Below are 17313 nucleotides of genomic sequence, written 5' to 3'. Positions count from 1 at the left end.
GTGCTAGCCTGAGTGTGTTGACTGTTCGCCGCTGTTCAAATACGATAGATTAGATATACTAGTTTCTTTTAATGTTATTATCTGTTTAACATCAACATTTTGACAGTTTAGAGAAATCAATGATTTTTATTTTGCCTAGTATATTTCATTACTCCCTTACGCCACTTGCTGGAAATCTTAATGACGGGTTGTAAGTTCACAATTCACAACTACAGAACACGCACGATATGCTACTTGCTACACTCTCCCAATAGATGTCACTGAAAGCAACGGAAGGGATGAATGTGTTGTGGACTGGAATTACGTGAGAACTATTGTAATGATTATTAAGTTCTTGTCTTGAGTGAAACATGCCTAAACTTTGCAACAGAATAACAAATAGGAACTTGATGTGCAGAATTCGGAAAAAAATGTATGTGAGATATTTACATTTCGAGTAATTGGATAAACGCTGTAGACGCTTGAGTGTTGCCGGGTGGACGCCATGTTCAAGAGCCCAACCCAAAAATTACTTCCATTTATTCAGTTCTTAAGTTTAGTGCCGTATATTTTGCCTTTAGTTCGTGGTGATGGTAAGTATTTCATCCTTTGTCTATTGGGTAACAACAATTTACGTTAGTTTAATTGTATGTGTTAAAATGTTGGAGAGTAGTTTCCATGTTGACATCCGAAAGAGGGGGTATTGATATCCTAAATGAAACCGAATAAATTTGAAATTGTCACAAAATTTATGCTTATAATTATGCAGTTTTATATGTTAAGTGTCATGTTCTATGCACTAGTAACGAAATAGATACGTTATTCTCCTTTTATGGACCTTAAAACTTTCAGTCCTGGAGCTGTCAAATCGGCGATAACAATATTTACATGACGCATACCGTAACGTAAGGTTCATTAACAACTTAGGTTTATCAATGAAATATGCTACCATCAGTAAGTGATAGTTTTTTAAAAGTACACATTATTTGGAATGATGATCTTGATACATTCAGGAGCAAACAATTTGGAAGTATACAATTCGAGTTGAGTACGGGTGATGTAGTCCTGAATGAGATAGGTCAAGGTTCTCTTATCGGACATAGAGGATATTGTGAGGCGTACCAATAAATTCGTGCATGTCATACATGAAAACTTGATATTACAGACTTATATATGACTGACTCTTTTTATGCTTTGTAGTTCTTTACTAATTTGAAAATGTTGAGAAGGTCAGGTTCGTGGCTACCCGCCAACAGTTGACTTCTCTGTTTCTGTTTGATTTGTTTATATTCTGCAAATCTGACTATTTTTAGTCAACTTAAATGTCAAGAGGTATTCTGTTCCTGGAAATTATGGAAACATTAGAAAGCTTGTCAACATTGAATCAGTTGATAAATTAATTTTCTGTCTTGATTTGACTTGATTAATTTCAGTTTGTTTATACATTCGCCCTGCAAAATCAGTCGGAAATCGAACCACTTATTTCATAAATTTCTCTATTTGTGTGTGTAGACAGAGAATTTCCTTATCAATTTTTTTTGCATGAGTATACATTTTTGCATAAGGAGCACACATTTATTTCCAAATTCTTTTGAAATACACTTCAATTTTGAAAACGCCTCCGATACCTTCCAGTGTGTCTTGGTGTGACAGTTACAAGCAGCTTTTTGTAACGACTATTAAAAAATATTAACAACAAATGTTTTACACCCCAATGCATTTCTTGTGCAGAAATGAAATGCCCTTTCGTTAAGTTAATGTTTTTAGCATTCCAAGCCACATTTTGGCATTTCTGGTCTGATGTTACTTCAACTTTTCCCCAATGTGCCTTGTACACCCAATGGCAAAAGAAATAGTAGGAAAATTGTCCATCACCATTTCATTCAGTCCGTTTTCCACAATGTGATGATCATGAATTGAAGTAAAAACGTCATTGTATAAATTTACAATACCGGAAGTATCTCCAATTGCTTTGAAATTATGCATACTCACTAATTTCGGCCTCGTAATCAAGAATCTGCAGTTAAAAATTGGCGGTCACTTCCAGAAATTGCAAAATTACGTGAATATATTAACGCTATGATTGTCCATACACTGTTATGGTAGCAATGTTTGATGATGTGAACAAGTGAAGTTCGCTACCCGTTGCATGGAGCGTTGATTTGCATTTGAGAAAATGGCATCTACATAAGGTGGAAAAAATGTTTGCCCCACAAACCATTCATGGTAAGTTTAGGTTAGGCAAGCATAGTAAAAATTAAGGGTGATCATAAACATAGTTTTGAAATGCTAATCATTGCAAAAAAATAGTTGTTTTCTTCATAAATCAAGGTTGTTTACTCCGTTGACACTTATTTAGTCTTATTTTGCAATTTCTAGACGTGACCGCCAAATTTCAACTCCAGATTCATGATTAGAAGGCCAAAATTAGTGGTTATGCCAAATTTCAAACAAATTGGAGATACTTCCGGTATTGTAAATTCGCTCAATCATCATTAGGCAGAGCCGGACCCTGTGGCCAAGTGGTTAGCACTTTGCGCTGCGACACCAAGCTTCCCGGGTTCAAATCCTGCTCTGGCTTGGTTGTTTGTAAATGTCCATTCATCAATTTCATCACTCATAGTCATCTTCGCAAATTAGCCAAGAGGCACAAAATGCGAAGTAAAATAAAATCAATCCAACAGTTAGGCAGAGGACAACATGTGCTTTGTATTGACAGAAATTCATTCCTTAAAACAACACAGGGTATGGAAATTAATTTGCCTACTGTTATCTTTGCCGTTGACTCTACAATTCTATTAAGTGACATGTTTCTAGAGTAAATAGAAAAAAGCACTCTTGTAATTTTCTAGCTTCCTCCCAACATAAGACCATGTAGATATCCTTCTCATTTGACTTGTTCTTATGTGATTGTGATTTGTGTTATGTAGCATCATTTTTCTGCCACTTTTGGCTAATTGCAATGATGAGGATGACTGATATGAAGGGACATTCACAAAGAACACCCATGCTAGGATTCGAACCTGAGACCTCTGGCATTGTAGCATGCTTTGCCACAGAGGTCAGCAACTTGTACTTGATGAAGGAAACCAGGGGCCGTTTACCCACTGTACCCCCTCGAGAATTACGTCGATTTTTTTTAACAGAGATTTCAATGTTTTACGTAATGTAAAAGTGGTTCCAGCTTTAGGAAAGCACAAACAACTGAGATATTTGATCCCAAAGAATGGCCCACATAATTTAAAACCTGCAATTTTGGTATATTTTCGCAGCTTTTTATTAGTAAAAACTGTTTGTATGCACACCAAAATAGTGAAAGAACACATTGAAAATAACTATCAGTACCAACCTAGCAATCCTAAAATAACTACGTAAAATTATAGCTGCTGTTGTGGATAGTTACTTGGGTGCTATATTCACTTCCGTGCAGCCTTCGGGCTGTTCTGCTATGGTAAAGTAACATGCTAAGGCAACAGACGTACTTTACTTCACAATAACACATTTCCTAGAGCTAAAATCAACTGAAAACATTCATAAACCATACAGGTACAGAGGGTCAACGGTATCGGAAACCATACCTGTTGTCCATAAGCTGCCTTATAATTTCCCTGCATTGCTGATTTGTATTTATGGGTTTATAACATTTTGTAAAGCAGAAAATGCACTTCTGGCAACTAAAGTTTATGAACACAACTACTAAAACCTACTACATTGGTATTTTTCACTTTTCGTATTTCTATTTCAGTCATATGATTTTAAATTTCAAGTTGGGATTTCTTTTTCAGGTATAAAAAGTTACTGAGCTCATTGTTCCCTTCGTGTTCATGTTTTCTAAGTTTTTGGTTAAAGTTCTGATCAGTACTCCATTGTTTATATTCTTATATGTAATAGTCATCATTGGGGACCATTGACCCACTGTACCCCCTCAAGAATTACGTGAATTTTTTTTAATTGATAGATATCTATATTTTACGTAATATAAAATTAGTTTCAGCATGTGGAAAACACAAATAACAGAGATATTTTATCCAAAAGTATGGCTCACGTACGTAAAAACCCGACATCTCTGAGTACTTTCACCCCTTTTTATTAGTAAAAAAATGTTTGTATGCACCTTAAAATTGCGTACAAAGTCGAAATTGCTATCAGCTTGAAACGTAACACTCCTAATCTAACGACTTAAATTTATAGCTGCTTTTGTGGCATGTTGTGTTCGGTGCTATATTCACTTGCATGAAGCCTTCGGGGTTTTCTGCTTCACGGTAGGTAACAGACTTAGGCTAGACTCTAGTTTACGTCCTTCTTGCGCACTCCTTCTTGCCCGTTTACAAAACCGTGCTAGCAGACAGCCGGCGCTCCGGCATCCGTAGGGTAAGTAAGTTTTTCTTTTTACACTTTCTGTCGCTAATCATTCATGGGAACGAGGTATGCCTACGAGGTTAGGTTAGGCCTGTTAGGTTAGGTTCCATTAGCACTCATTTCACCTCTAAATATGTGCTTAATCATCGAAAAATGTCCTCAGTACGTTCAATCACGCATATCCGGACAACATCGGTTTTTCTCGATTTTCTCCTCCAGGAAATTTTTCCTCGCCTTGGGATTTACTTTGTTGAATTCCTTATAAAATAACCTTTCCAACGATATATGACATGTATTCCTTAGGAAAAGGACGTAAACTAGAGTCTTACCCAGACTTACTTTATTTCGCAATAACACATCTCTGTGAGCTAAAAACAATGGAAAACGTTCATGAACAACATAGGCCTAATGTTCATAACCATCCAAAACATTTCACTTTCTGGAGGTGATACAGGAGACAGTTGGATACATTGTCCAATTTGTCTCTGGATAAAGTGCCTTACCACAGATATTTCTGTTAACTGGTTTACAGATGCCTGTAGTGATTCAAGTGTATTCCTAGTTGGAGTACTGTCTTGTATTTCTATTTTTTTCAGTCAAGAATGTTAATACCATGTTTAGAATCACTTAGATAATAATAAGCTGTGGCGCAACAGCGCATTGAGGGCCCAGGCCTACCTACCGACTGCCGGCCCCACTTCCACCTGAGTCTACTCACTCACTCCCCTGAGGTGGGAGATAATCATCTACGGGATGATGTGTGGTCAGCATGATGAACCTCCAGTCGTTGTTGTAGGTTTTCATGACCGTGGTACGCTACTCATTCATAGCTCCCCATTTCCTCACAATAGTGGGTGACCACCGGTTCCCCACACAGGCTGAAATCTCAGAAGAAAATTTGTTATGCTTCCCCCAGGAGACTCAAACCTGCACGTGTTCCATAGCTGGAGCCCAAAGCATGATGCCTTGGCACGGTCATGGTGCAGGACAGAATCACTTAGATATGCTATACATTTTAACTGGCATCAAATGGAACTGCGGAAAGTGCTGATTCAGCAGTAGTGTTATTGGGTTAACCAATATTTTGTCCAACATGTACCTGGAAGTAATTGTAAGATGAATAATACAGTGCTCAAAAGAAGTTTTGCATATTATGATTGCATGCGGTTTGAGTCGCGATATTCCCAAAAGGTATACAATGTTCATTATGTGAGCAATGCCCGAGACAGAAACCGACATAATGCCCCAAGTGAGTTCGATATTCAGCAGATAGATGGCAGTAGTTGCCACATGATCCCTGAGCAGATTTGAAAGCAGCCCGATGGGAGGCATTATCCGTGTCTTATCCGCACTTGTGAGTTGGAAACTGCACAGAGAGCGGGTGGAAAACAAAGGGCAACATGCCTCGAGCAACCATTTCTGCTACGGATCATATTCGAATTGTAACGCTGCTGCAAGAAGGATATCGCCAAGTGGACGTCGCTGCCCATGTTGGAGTGAGCCAAAGTGATGTGTCTCGATTGTGGAAAAAGATCAGGGAGACACAATCAGTTGCCAATCGACCAAGGACAGGGTGGCCACGCAATACAACACGCAAGGAAGATCGGTACGTGGTGATTTTGGCACGTTGTAGACCCACTTCAACTGCTGCCAGTTTGTGCCAGGATCTGCGGAGGGCCTCAGGAGCGAATGTTTCCAATCAGACAGTGCGGAATCGACTTTATGAGGAAGGATTGATGTCAAGAGGACCCATACCCAAGGTTCCTCTGAAACCACACCATAAGAGACACTGTGTAAGGTGGGAAACAATGCACAGCGAATAAGTCAGGAACAGTGGGAGCACATGCTCTTTACAGACGAGGTCACCATCAGTTTGCACCCATTAAGCAAAAGCAGAAGTGTTTGGAGACGATCAGATGAGAGATTGAACGAGCCCTTCATCCAGGAACGTTACCAGCAGCAGGGGGCTCCATCATGTTTTGGGGTGGAATCATGTTTGGTCGACGTACACCCCTAATTTCTCTCCAGGGTCACATGACTGGTCTGATCTACAGAAACGCTATTCTCGAACCTGTGGTAGCAGGTTTCTCTACAACTGTGGGAGATGGCTTCACGCTGGTGGATAATAACACTCGACCACATCGAGCCAGAGTGATTCAAGAGTTCCTTGATGTGCATGACATTCGACGCATGGTGTGGCCGGCGTATTCTCCAGACGTGAACTGTGTGGGACATGCATGGGGACACCTGAAGCGAGCAATTGTCAGCCGCGAAAATCCTCCTGTGAACAAGGTGCAATTGCGGGAGGCTGCCATTCAAGAGTGGGACAATCTTCGTCAGGAGAAGTTGATTGCTCTTATCCTTATCATGCCTTCGGACTCGAGGTGGCTATACACGGTACTGAACTCCCATCTGTTGATCCCAGACATGCCTTCGAGCCGTAGGTACACGGTATTGCCCTGCCTTTCTTTTGTGTTTCGCATCCCACATTTTCAATCTTGTGCTTCTGGTGTGATTTTGTTTCTTCTGCATGGTTGCACTGTTTCCTTTCTGTTTGTATGTCTCCTCTGTACTCTTGAATATGATTCCATGTATCTAGTACAATAAAATGATCAAAAACCCTGAATATGCAAAACTTTTTTGAGCACTGTAGTACATCAGTACTCTTGACACTTTGTATCCTCTCAAGAAAGTGAAATAATTTGCATGGTTTATGAATGTTTTGTGTTGTTTTAGTTTGTGTAGATGTGTTATTGTGAAATAAAGAACATCTGTTACCTTGATTGTGAAACAGAACAGTCCGACGGCTTTGCGCAAGTGAATATAGCACCCAAGATAACGCTCCACAAGAGCAACTAAAATTTTACATTGTTTGGGTTGGATGTGTTCTTTTGCTATTTTAGTATGCATACAAACTGTTTTTACTAATAATTAGTGGCAAAAGTACTCCAAGATGGCTGTTTTTACTTATGCGGGCCATACTTAGAGATCAAATATCTCTGTTATTTAAGTTTTCCACGTGCAGGAATCAATTTTATATTACATAGAACACCAATATTGTCGATTAAAAAAAATCAACATAATTCTCTAGGTGGTACAGTGGGTTAACAGCCCCAATACATCTTTTTATATACTTATAACTTAGTTTACTTGATGTAGTTAAGATTGTAATGCCCTTTCTTCCATTTGACCGCCCATTACAAATTTTTCTACATCTATTTACTAATATGAAACAAAAAAACAACAAGAAAAACAGTTAACTCTATACACGTTTTGCCATTAAAAATGCCACATTTGTTTTTCTATGCTACCCAAATCAAGAACTACATGCAGCTGTGCTGTTACATGCTACAGTAAAAGTTTCCGTACATGTCTAAGAGTATTTATTATACAATGTGCATTAATATGGGATCTGTGTGAAGATGTTTTCCATATTCGTTTGTGTTTGATGATATTTACAACCTAGTTGATTGTGAGCTGCTTTTGGGGAATTAAGCATTACAAGTGACACTTGTATCACTGGCATAGTGGTAATGTAACCAAGGGGTCCTTGGTTTGATCCCCAGTGGATACATGCTGTACAGTGATTTGTATTTCATTTTGTACTGTGAGTCTAGTTGTGATTAGCCTATCTGAGCATAACATGGACTTTAAAATATTCCTTGAATTTTCGTTTTGTTCATTTTGACGCTATGAATCCTTGAAAAAATAGTATTTTTATCCTGTATGTATGCAACCACGTAAGAAGATTCACGGTTGCCACTGCTACTGTTGGAAAGCAACAAAACATGTTGTACGATATGGGATAGACTAGGCATCTTGTGGAGTGTAATTATCCCTTTCAAATCTTATGAATTCTTTCATGCAAGAACATCAAATGAGATAAGCCACATGTGTTTGCAGTGATAAATGCATTATGTGAAAGAAATGGGCAAAATCATTGACTTCTATCTGACAGCACCTCTGCTGGTGTGGTATTGTTTACACAGCATATTGTCACTTAAGAATTTATCAGACAGTAAAGATTTATGATACACTACAGTCTCATTTAATCGAATCCTGATTAGCCGAATTTCCGGGTTAACCAAATTGCTAAAAAAGCAGTTACTCATGCGACTTTTAAGCAAAAGAAAATATCAATTTTTTTTTCACAAGCTAAATTAAACTTTATTGTTTTAGTCATACGGCTTTTTGTACCAGAGCCTTAATGCTACTGTAATTCATGTTCTTGAGTTAAATGACTATGTATTATTGTAAGCTTTTTGTTTATGCCTACATGCTGAAGTACAGGGTAAGTCAAAATGATGGACCCGATTACAGAAATTTATTGTATGAAATCTAATAAACATATGTTATTGTGAGACATGCGCTTCGAAAGGTTAACTTTCAAAGTTTCGTTTCCACGCAGTGTTTCCACTTTCTACCGCTAGGAGTCAGGAGCGAGCAGCGAACAGGAAAATGTCGTTGACTGGAGAACTGAGATCTTTCTGTGTGCTTGATTATCATGTGAACAAGTCTGTGATTAGTGTGCAACGGCATTTCTGTACTAAATATCGGAGAGAACCACCTACGGGGAAGGCCATTCATAAGTGTATGAACATTTCAGATATTAGGGCTGCATCTGTAAACGAAAATCAACTGGGGAAGACACACTGGAACGAGTGCGCACATGTTTCGTGCTGAGTCCACAGAAGTCCACCTACCGGGCAGCGAGAGAACTTCAACTTCCACAGAAAACTGCCTGGCGGGTATTGCGGATGTCCTCGCATTAATGGAAATGGATGGGTTCTCTGAGAGGTTAATTTACAGTGATGATGAAACTTTTCACCTTTCAGGGAAAGTGAATAGACACAACATAAGGATTTGGGTAACTGCTAACCCCCATGAATTTGTGGAACACGAATGCGATTCTCCCAAAGTGAATGCCTTTTGTGCCATTTCCCATGAAAAGATTTATGGGCCCTATTTCTTCCATGAACGTACTGTGAAAGGACTTGTTTTCCTTGATATGCTGCAACTATGGCTCCTTCCACAGCTTGCAGAGGATAGCGCAGATTTCATTCTTCAATTGGATGGTGCCGCTGCGCATTACCATGGCAGCGTTCGGGACTAGAGACCTGCACAAGACCCGGAAAAAACCCGTCTGCGAGGAGGCGCGCCTACAATAATATGCAACACGCACGTCAAGCCCAGGTGTTCGACATCGCGCAAGCGAGCTTCACGTCACAGTTGTGCACAGGCATCGATGCCTGCCAGGCTTTTCTATTACCCGGGTCTTAAGAAGACCCGTGAGACTCGATGTAGTTCTTGCAGGTAGACGGCGAGCACTACTGTCATTGTTGCCAACGGCCATTATATTTCACTACGCATGGAAATATTTGAATTTTTGCTAGGCGCAGGTGCCTTGAGGTTGTATAACCATTGGCGTAGCAAGGGGTGAGCGAAGTGGGCGACCACCCTGGGCCTCGCGCATATACGGGCCTCGCATCCTATGAGGTTGATACGAGAAACGTAATAAATGGAAGTGAGAAAGACAGAAAAGGCTAATTTTTTTGGGCAATAAAATTAAAACATTTTTTTTATCTGGCTTTATATTCTAGTTTAACGTTATAATTTGAATGAATACGTTAAATCAGAGGCGGGCGGGAGCTCTAAGCCTAAGGGGTCCCAAAAAAGTCAAAACAATTCTCATTTCTCATGTGAAACATTAACGCAAAAATTGCTTGGACAATTTTATCCAATTATTATTTTCTTGAATAGAAAGCGCTTTGTCTTGGCTTTTCTTCTGTCTCGTGACCTTGCATAGCCTACACGATTTTAATATGTTAATGATAAAGCACCTCAAACTGCCACGGAGCAAAGTATGGGGCATTCAAATGCTCCCGGTGTTTTAAACTGAGGAAGGGTATGGATAATATTTGTAGTTCTTCCTTCCTTCCTACAGATGCAGCTATTGCCCTCTGTAACGGGCACGAAGATGATTTATCTTCAGAATATCCTGATAAAGTTTTACGTTTCAGGAATGTGCTTAAATCTGAAATCAAGTGCTTTGGCAAAGTTTCTTCTCCTTGATAGCTCTACACTAGCTTCCAGTGTTGTCTGTATCCTGCACCGCCTTCTGTTTTTTTCCCTACTCTTCAAATAACAACCATGAAAAAGGAACTTTCTCAAAATCGAAACTTAGGAAAAACTTCTGGAACGTAGTGTCGAATGGTATGATTCAGTCCAAATTTACCGGACTCAGTAATCTCACTCTTGAACGAGAAAAGACAAGTTCTAATGTAAAAGTATCATTCGCTGCCCAGAAGCCAGCTTTCTGTTAAGCAAAGTGGTTTGATTTAAATCAAAATTTAAATTGGGGAATTCTATTTTTTTAAAAATCACTTATTGAAATCACTTTAAATAAAATTACAGAATAATGTACACAAGAAATGTGTAGATATCAGAATTGGCAAAATTACACCAGAGAGAAAATCTGTATGATTGATTGATTAATTTATTTGGTCAATTTATGCACAATAAGGCTAATCGGGACTGGACCTACAGTTTAAAGTGGGATCCGAACCACCATGTGCCTCCACCGGGTATCGAACCCGGTACCCCTTGATTACAAGGCGACGACACTACCACTGCGCTATAGGGGAGCACCCTCCCCCCCGCAAAAGTATAATGTAGAACAACCACCAGTAACACAAAGTCCAAAATATTTACGATGGCACTTTTTTACAAAACTTGGTTCGTACTCCTTTATAGGTGTCAGTAGTGGCGGCAATTAGGGGCGGGGCCGAGAGAGTGCAGTTGCCTCCCCCCCCCCCGACTTTTTGAAACTTTTGCACCACGCTAACCTCATGTATCAAGGGAAATTAAACTGTCCTTGCCCCCCCCCCACTTTTGCACCTTGGCCCCTTAGTTTTGGAACCCAATCGCCGCCACTGGGTGTGAGTGATACAAATGTCTTCTAGCAAGGAATAAATGTCTGCAATTTCAAATTGATAAAAGTGATGAACATTTTAAGTGCTCCTAGAACAGTTTAGAATCTAAAAGTTGGCAACGGTGACTGCGTGACTCATGTATCTGGAGACGGTGCAAAACCGGAATGAGCGTACGATGAAGATAAGCGAGCTTCGTCTTGCAAGGCCTTCCAGTTTTCCGTGGGCTTTCGATGCTTGACGGGTCAAAACTCAGGTATATAGTTTTACTCGCCCGCCCGACCAGCCAGGCGGGCCTAGTAAGCGATTCTGACCGATATGCAGCCCTCTGTTCGGGACCATCTCAATGAGGCATTGGAGCAACGTTGGATAGGCTGTGCATCTCCGGAGGATCGACCTCTCCTTCATTGGCCACCTCGTTCCCCAAACTTCACTCCATGTGATTTCTTCATGTAGGGTTTTGTCAAGGATCATGTTTAATTACCACCACTTCCAACAACATTGGATGACCTGCGTGCCCGTATCACAGCAGCCATTGCTGATATTGACCGCAACATGCTACACAAGGTTTGGCAGGAGATAGACTATCAGCTTGATGTGTGCCGTGTTACGCGAGGTGCTCACATAGAACACTTGTGATTTGTTTGAAAAAATCTTTGACAGTTTTCCTTTCTTAGCACATGTCTCATAATAACATTTGTTTATTATATTTCACAGAATAAATGTCTGAAATCGGGTCAATCATTTCGACTTACCCTGTACATATGTACTGTGTGGGCTTCCCTGATGGCGCAGTGGTAGCATTGTCGCCTTGTAATCAAGGGGTCCCGGGTTCGATAACCAGTGGAGGCACATAGTGGTTCGGATCCCACTTTAAACTGTAGGTCCAGTCCCAATTAGCCATTATGTGCATAAAGTGGACTTAAAACACCAAATCAATCAATCAACATATGTACTGTATATCAAAATACTGTACATAATAAAATGTACGTACTGTATATCAAAAAAACCTTTATTCCGGTTTAACCGAATTTTCATTCAACCGAAGTACCATCGGTCCCATCAAATTCGGTTAAACAGGACTGTAGTGTATATTCATTTGCAACCAGAAAGCTATCAGTGTGGCTGCATACATTCAGGATAGACAATATCATTTTTTGATAGCTCATAGCCTCAAAATAAGGCCTCTGCAAGCAAACCATTAATATGAAAAGTTGTTTGCCCATATGTTCTCTACCCACTGTAAAAGTTGTCTGTAAATCACCAATCTTTGTAACCGAAAATTCAGTCATACATTATACTGATGCTACTCATTTGTATAACTTTCACTTGTAAGAATGAAAATCTTCTAAAAGATTGGCATTTATTATGCATCTCAGGGCAAAAAGGAAAAAATTACTAATTTGAGTATGATGTGCTACACTTGTTCTGTGTATAAAACTATTATGTGGGTGAGCAACTGTGTGAAAGATGTATAAAGGAGGAGATCTTGTTAGTTGTAAGGATGTGGAAAATTGGTTTCTTTACATGGTAAAATAATACTTGTGATCTTCCATTTTTAATGCTTGTAATATTTATATATACATACAAATGAAGAAGGAGACAGTAAACACTTACCACATTAAAGGAAAAAAATTAATATTTCGTAGCATCGGCCACATTTTCAACGGAGAAGAAAGCGGTTCACAGAATGACTAAGAGTAGGAGCACAGAATACTAACTGTAGCTATAATGCATTTTAGGTTGAGCCAATATCTATACTTATATCAGTGGTATCAGCTTGAATTTAATCATTGATATCCTATAAAGTATCCAAGATTCCATCACTGATTAATTCCACCACAAAATTATGTGACAGATAAGGAATTTTTAAGAATCTAAGAATATGATGAAAGAACTGTTTTTTTTTTATTATGGTTGCAATATATTATTAGTGATAGCATTTATTACTGTTTAGAATAAACATTTAAATTTCGGACATTCACAAGTATTGGTGCTGACATTAGCACAGCATGCTATGATGCCAGGCATCCCAAGTTCGAATCCTGGCCAAGTTATTATTTTCCTGCTGCCCTCAGCTGTGTACAGTGGTGGAGTGGTTATTATAGCATGCTACAATTCTGGTTTGAATCCTGGCCTGGGTGTTCTTTGTGAGTGTCCCTTCATCATATATATCATTACTAGACGTCGGATTTTAGGTTTTTAATCTATTTTTTTTCCTTTACAAGTATGTAAGACGTAATAAGTTATGTCAGCGTTTCATTATAAAATGCAACAACTGGAAGTTTTATAGTGCCTAGAAAACCTATTTTAGGTTTATGCACCTAAATCAAGCCTATTTTTAGATTTTTTATATATTTTTAAAGGTTTTGCAGGATTTTTATGTCTCACAGAGGCATTTGGTCACGAAAAATTTCAATGACGAACGTGTTTGAAACATACTCTCTGTCGATTTCCCTTCCTCCAATTCCATTTTAAAGCTCTAAACAAAGCAAAATGTCTGTTGCCACTGTTACCTGTACAATCCAAAGTAGTCTTATCTGTGTGGTCTTGCTCACCTTCTAGTCACTTGGGTGCTTTGTGGCATTCACGCCTTGCAAACTAACATTACAGCATTGAAGTTTGCACCACTTACTGTTTTTGTTGAAAGATTATTTTCAGCATATAAGGTGATCCTCACAGACAAAATTGCGGATAACATGAAAAAAGATTTTTTCCTAACTATGCAGCAAAGAGTCGATTTTAATCGTAAGTTTTGCCATCGCCATAGGGGTAGGCAACACATATATTGTTAATCAATGATTGTGTGTATTTCAGGATATAGGTGGCCCTTTTTCATTTCCGGTGACTACCTAATCAGCATTTTTCAGGAATTTTCAACTTCTTAAAGTTTTTTGAACCTACTTCAAAATTTTTCGAGCCTAACCTAAGATTTTTAACACCTATTTTAGGATTTTAAGTGCCTATTTTAGGAACCTAAAAGCACACTTTTTAGAACCTAATCATCACTCATCACCATCTTTGCGATTAGCCAAAAGTCACATAAAAGTGAAGTAAAATAAATCAATAAATTATTTATGGATTTCTTTTCATTGTATCATGTTGATTAGTTTTCCCTAACAATGTGTCATTTGAATTTTTCTAATCTGTTAAGTTACTGATTTTAACATGTTTTTCTGCATTACAAATTTCCTATTTTTTTTCCCAGCAGATATTACAAAGACTGAAATAATTAGATTAAAAGTTAGTCCAGAAGACAGAGTGGATTGTGATAATGTAACATTGGTTTGTGATGTACGGCCTGCTAGTAGCAACGTCTGGTGGGGTTTTAATGGTGTGAACATCACTTATGATGACAGGTAAGTAAATTTCGTGATAATTTGCATGTATAACTAAAGTAATAATGTTGATTTTGTTTTCTTTCATTCAGTAAAATTAAAGATTGTTGGGTTTCATCATTGTACTGTTATAGAATATTTTAAGGAATCACATTTTGAAAATAGTATGATGTGAATGAAATTTGAACAGTATGTTGGAGTAATTTTACATGGAAACAAAGAACAATTACATGAATTTTGGCCAAACAATGTCTTAACCTTTAGTGAACTGTAGTCTCAGGGCAGAATATTTTCTAACACATGCTTTTCAGATGTGCAGTGCTGCACAAAGAAATTCGTAGAAGGGAAAACTATTTACTGTAGACATTTAAATATAGGGTACCATGTGTCCTGTCACAAACTGTTTTTGGTGCTGTGCACTAAATAGAGTTCAAAGAAGGGCAGACGGAAGTTTTAAAAACTACATTTTTGGAAAAATATTTTTTAAGATACTTTTTGTTTTTCCAAAAATAAAAAAAAACCACATCGTCACCTTTATTCAGTGCCAGAACGGAAAAACCATACACAGTAAAAGTAAGACGCACTATTTAACATTGTTGAAGTTTTTGACAATGAAGCAAGGGAAGGAAGTTCTGTGTACCTGATCAGTTCAAAAAAAGACCCATCTTTTGTCATAGTGTGCGAGGCATTGTTCATAGCAAGTTCCAGGAGGTGGCATTCTCTAGTAACAACCTTCAGAAACGCAGTCACCTGCCACATCATGCATGCTACGTCAGCAGTAACCCAGTTAGAGCCACTGAGGTAAATACGTGAAGTAACCTTTCTTCATGTTCACTTCACAGTGAAGATGAAAAGTTATAGTGGAGCAGCGTGTTTGTGTGAAATTTATCTATAAACTGGGGAAATATTGCAAATGTTTCAGCAAGCCTGATCGCACTTTCATGAGTGGTTTCAGCATTTCAGAGAGGGCAGAACATTGATCGAGGAAGATTCAAGATTGGGACGATCTTGGATATCAACAAACCATGAACACATCCATTATTTGCGCAAATCCTCATTTGACTGTGAGAATGGTTGCTGATGAAATTGACATCAGCGTGGGGTCATGTCACGCAATTTTGACTGAAAAAAATTGACATGCATTGGGTCTAAACTAGTTCCGTGTCTGTTGACAGACCACCAGAAAGAGAACAGTGTTCATATCAGACCCCAGACAAGAAATGCTTGATCGCGCCAAAAACTTCATAAACTGCCTCGTAACATGAAACTTTGGTTTATGACTACTATGTGGAAACCAAGGTCCAATCATTGCTATGGGTTGGGAAAGAGTGCATGAGTTGATCAAACATGAAGGAAATGTTGATTATTTTTTTTACTTTCAAGTCGTAGTGAATCATGAATTTGTTCCTCTTGGTCGGACTGTGAACAAAGAGCTCTACGTTGAAGATTTTGTGCTGGGCAGAGCGGTAGCACAGGGTTAAGAATATTCAGAGCATGAGACTCCCAGGGTTCATTCTTCTCCGCTGCCACTCCAACCAGGCACTGGGAAAGGGTAGCTGCCATTACTATTACTATTCTTAGAAAAAATAATGAAAATAAATAGCTGTCAATTCATACGATACTCTATTCTATATAATGAAATGAAAAGAAAAAAAAAGGTACAACTCTCCCACCCATTTGTTTACATAAAATAAAACCCCATTGGCCAAAAAAAAAATAAAAAAAATGAAATAGCTATTTGAAATTTTGAGTTTAGTCCAGTTCGTGCACGTTCCAGATTCAACTAGATCAATAGGAGGTCCACACGCTTAGTTTCATTTCCTCTGTCCGTGAGGGTCTAGAAGACGCGGGGCGATAGTAAGAAGTGCCACTGCCACTACTGCAGTCGGGCTTCACTTACTTGTCTGGATCAGCTATCTCCCCTCGGCGTAGCACACTCAATGGAAGATGATTCCTCTCATCCACTGTACTTGTGTTTCATCCACTACACCACAAGACACAAAGGACAATGAAAGTTCTTCTCCTTCCCTCACTTAACACAATTTCACAATCCTTCTCTCGTCAGATCTAAAAACACACTCTCTTGGAAAACGCACGTTTTTCTCTTCCAACACAATTTTCTTAAAGAAGGGGAAGAGGTAGCCAATCAGTTCGTCAGTTTTATCGCCCTTTGGCTCCTCTGTCGTCCCTTGGACCAATGGTCACCCGTCTTTCATGGTTCCATTTAACATTTTGCACAAAAAGAAGAAAAAAAGTCACTTCTTGGAGACCCCTCTTTTCACCACACACACAACTGCCAACTCGTGTCCTTATTTACCCCTAACTGTTCCTGTATAAAATCTATGTTGAAGCTATTGCACTCTATTATTCCAAGTATAAAAACTCATCACGCCTATGCAATGGATAGAGGATCCGATTATTAATTATTTGAACAAAATTATGACAATGTAAAGTTTAGTTAATTATATGGGGGTTTGGTTATGCTGGATTCTGGGGTGTCGCTGGAATGTAGGAGTTGGGGTAGCCGTACGGCCTCTCTGTCTCCTGGGTCGGCAAAGAAAAAAACAAGAAACGGTCGACTAAGAAAAACGAAGAGAAAAAGAAATGATGGGCTTGCCAACGAGGAAAGAAAATACGAAAAATCAATAGCATAATCTACTAATAATAACAAAATAAAGGTGCACAGTACAGATGCCCCTCCATGCGAG

General features: G+C 38.8%; 1 protein-coding gene across 3 annotated transcripts in view; it reads left to right on the top strand.

Moving 5' to 3' along the window:
* Positions 1–266: 266 nt before the first annotated feature.
* The window catches only part of Ptp69D (Protein tyrosine phosphatase 69D), a 130757-nt gene continuing 113710 nt past the window's right edge, over positions 267–17313 (top strand). For 2 of the 3 annotated variants that reach the window (XM_083117138.1, XM_083117140.1), the window contains exons 1-2: positions 267–572; positions 14476–14626. In XM_083117138.1, coding sequence (XP_082973264.1) covers positions 485–572; positions 14476–14626 — 239 coding nt within the window. In that variant the 5' untranslated portion in view covers positions 267–484. The remainder of the gene's footprint in view (positions 573–14475; positions 14627–17313) is intronic. The other variant, XM_083117139.1, reaches the window with a different exon arrangement.

The sequence above is a fragment of the Lepisma saccharinum genome, chromosome 2 (assembly GCF_977018435.1).
Source record: "Lepisma saccharinum chromosome 2, izLepSacc3.1, whole genome shotgun sequence".
Lineage (NCBI taxonomy): Eukaryota > Metazoa > Arthropoda > Insecta > Zygentoma > Lepismatidae > Lepisma > Lepisma saccharinum.
The sequence above is the reverse complement of the archived record's forward strand: the minus strand, read 5'-3'. Positions and strand labels throughout refer to the sequence as shown.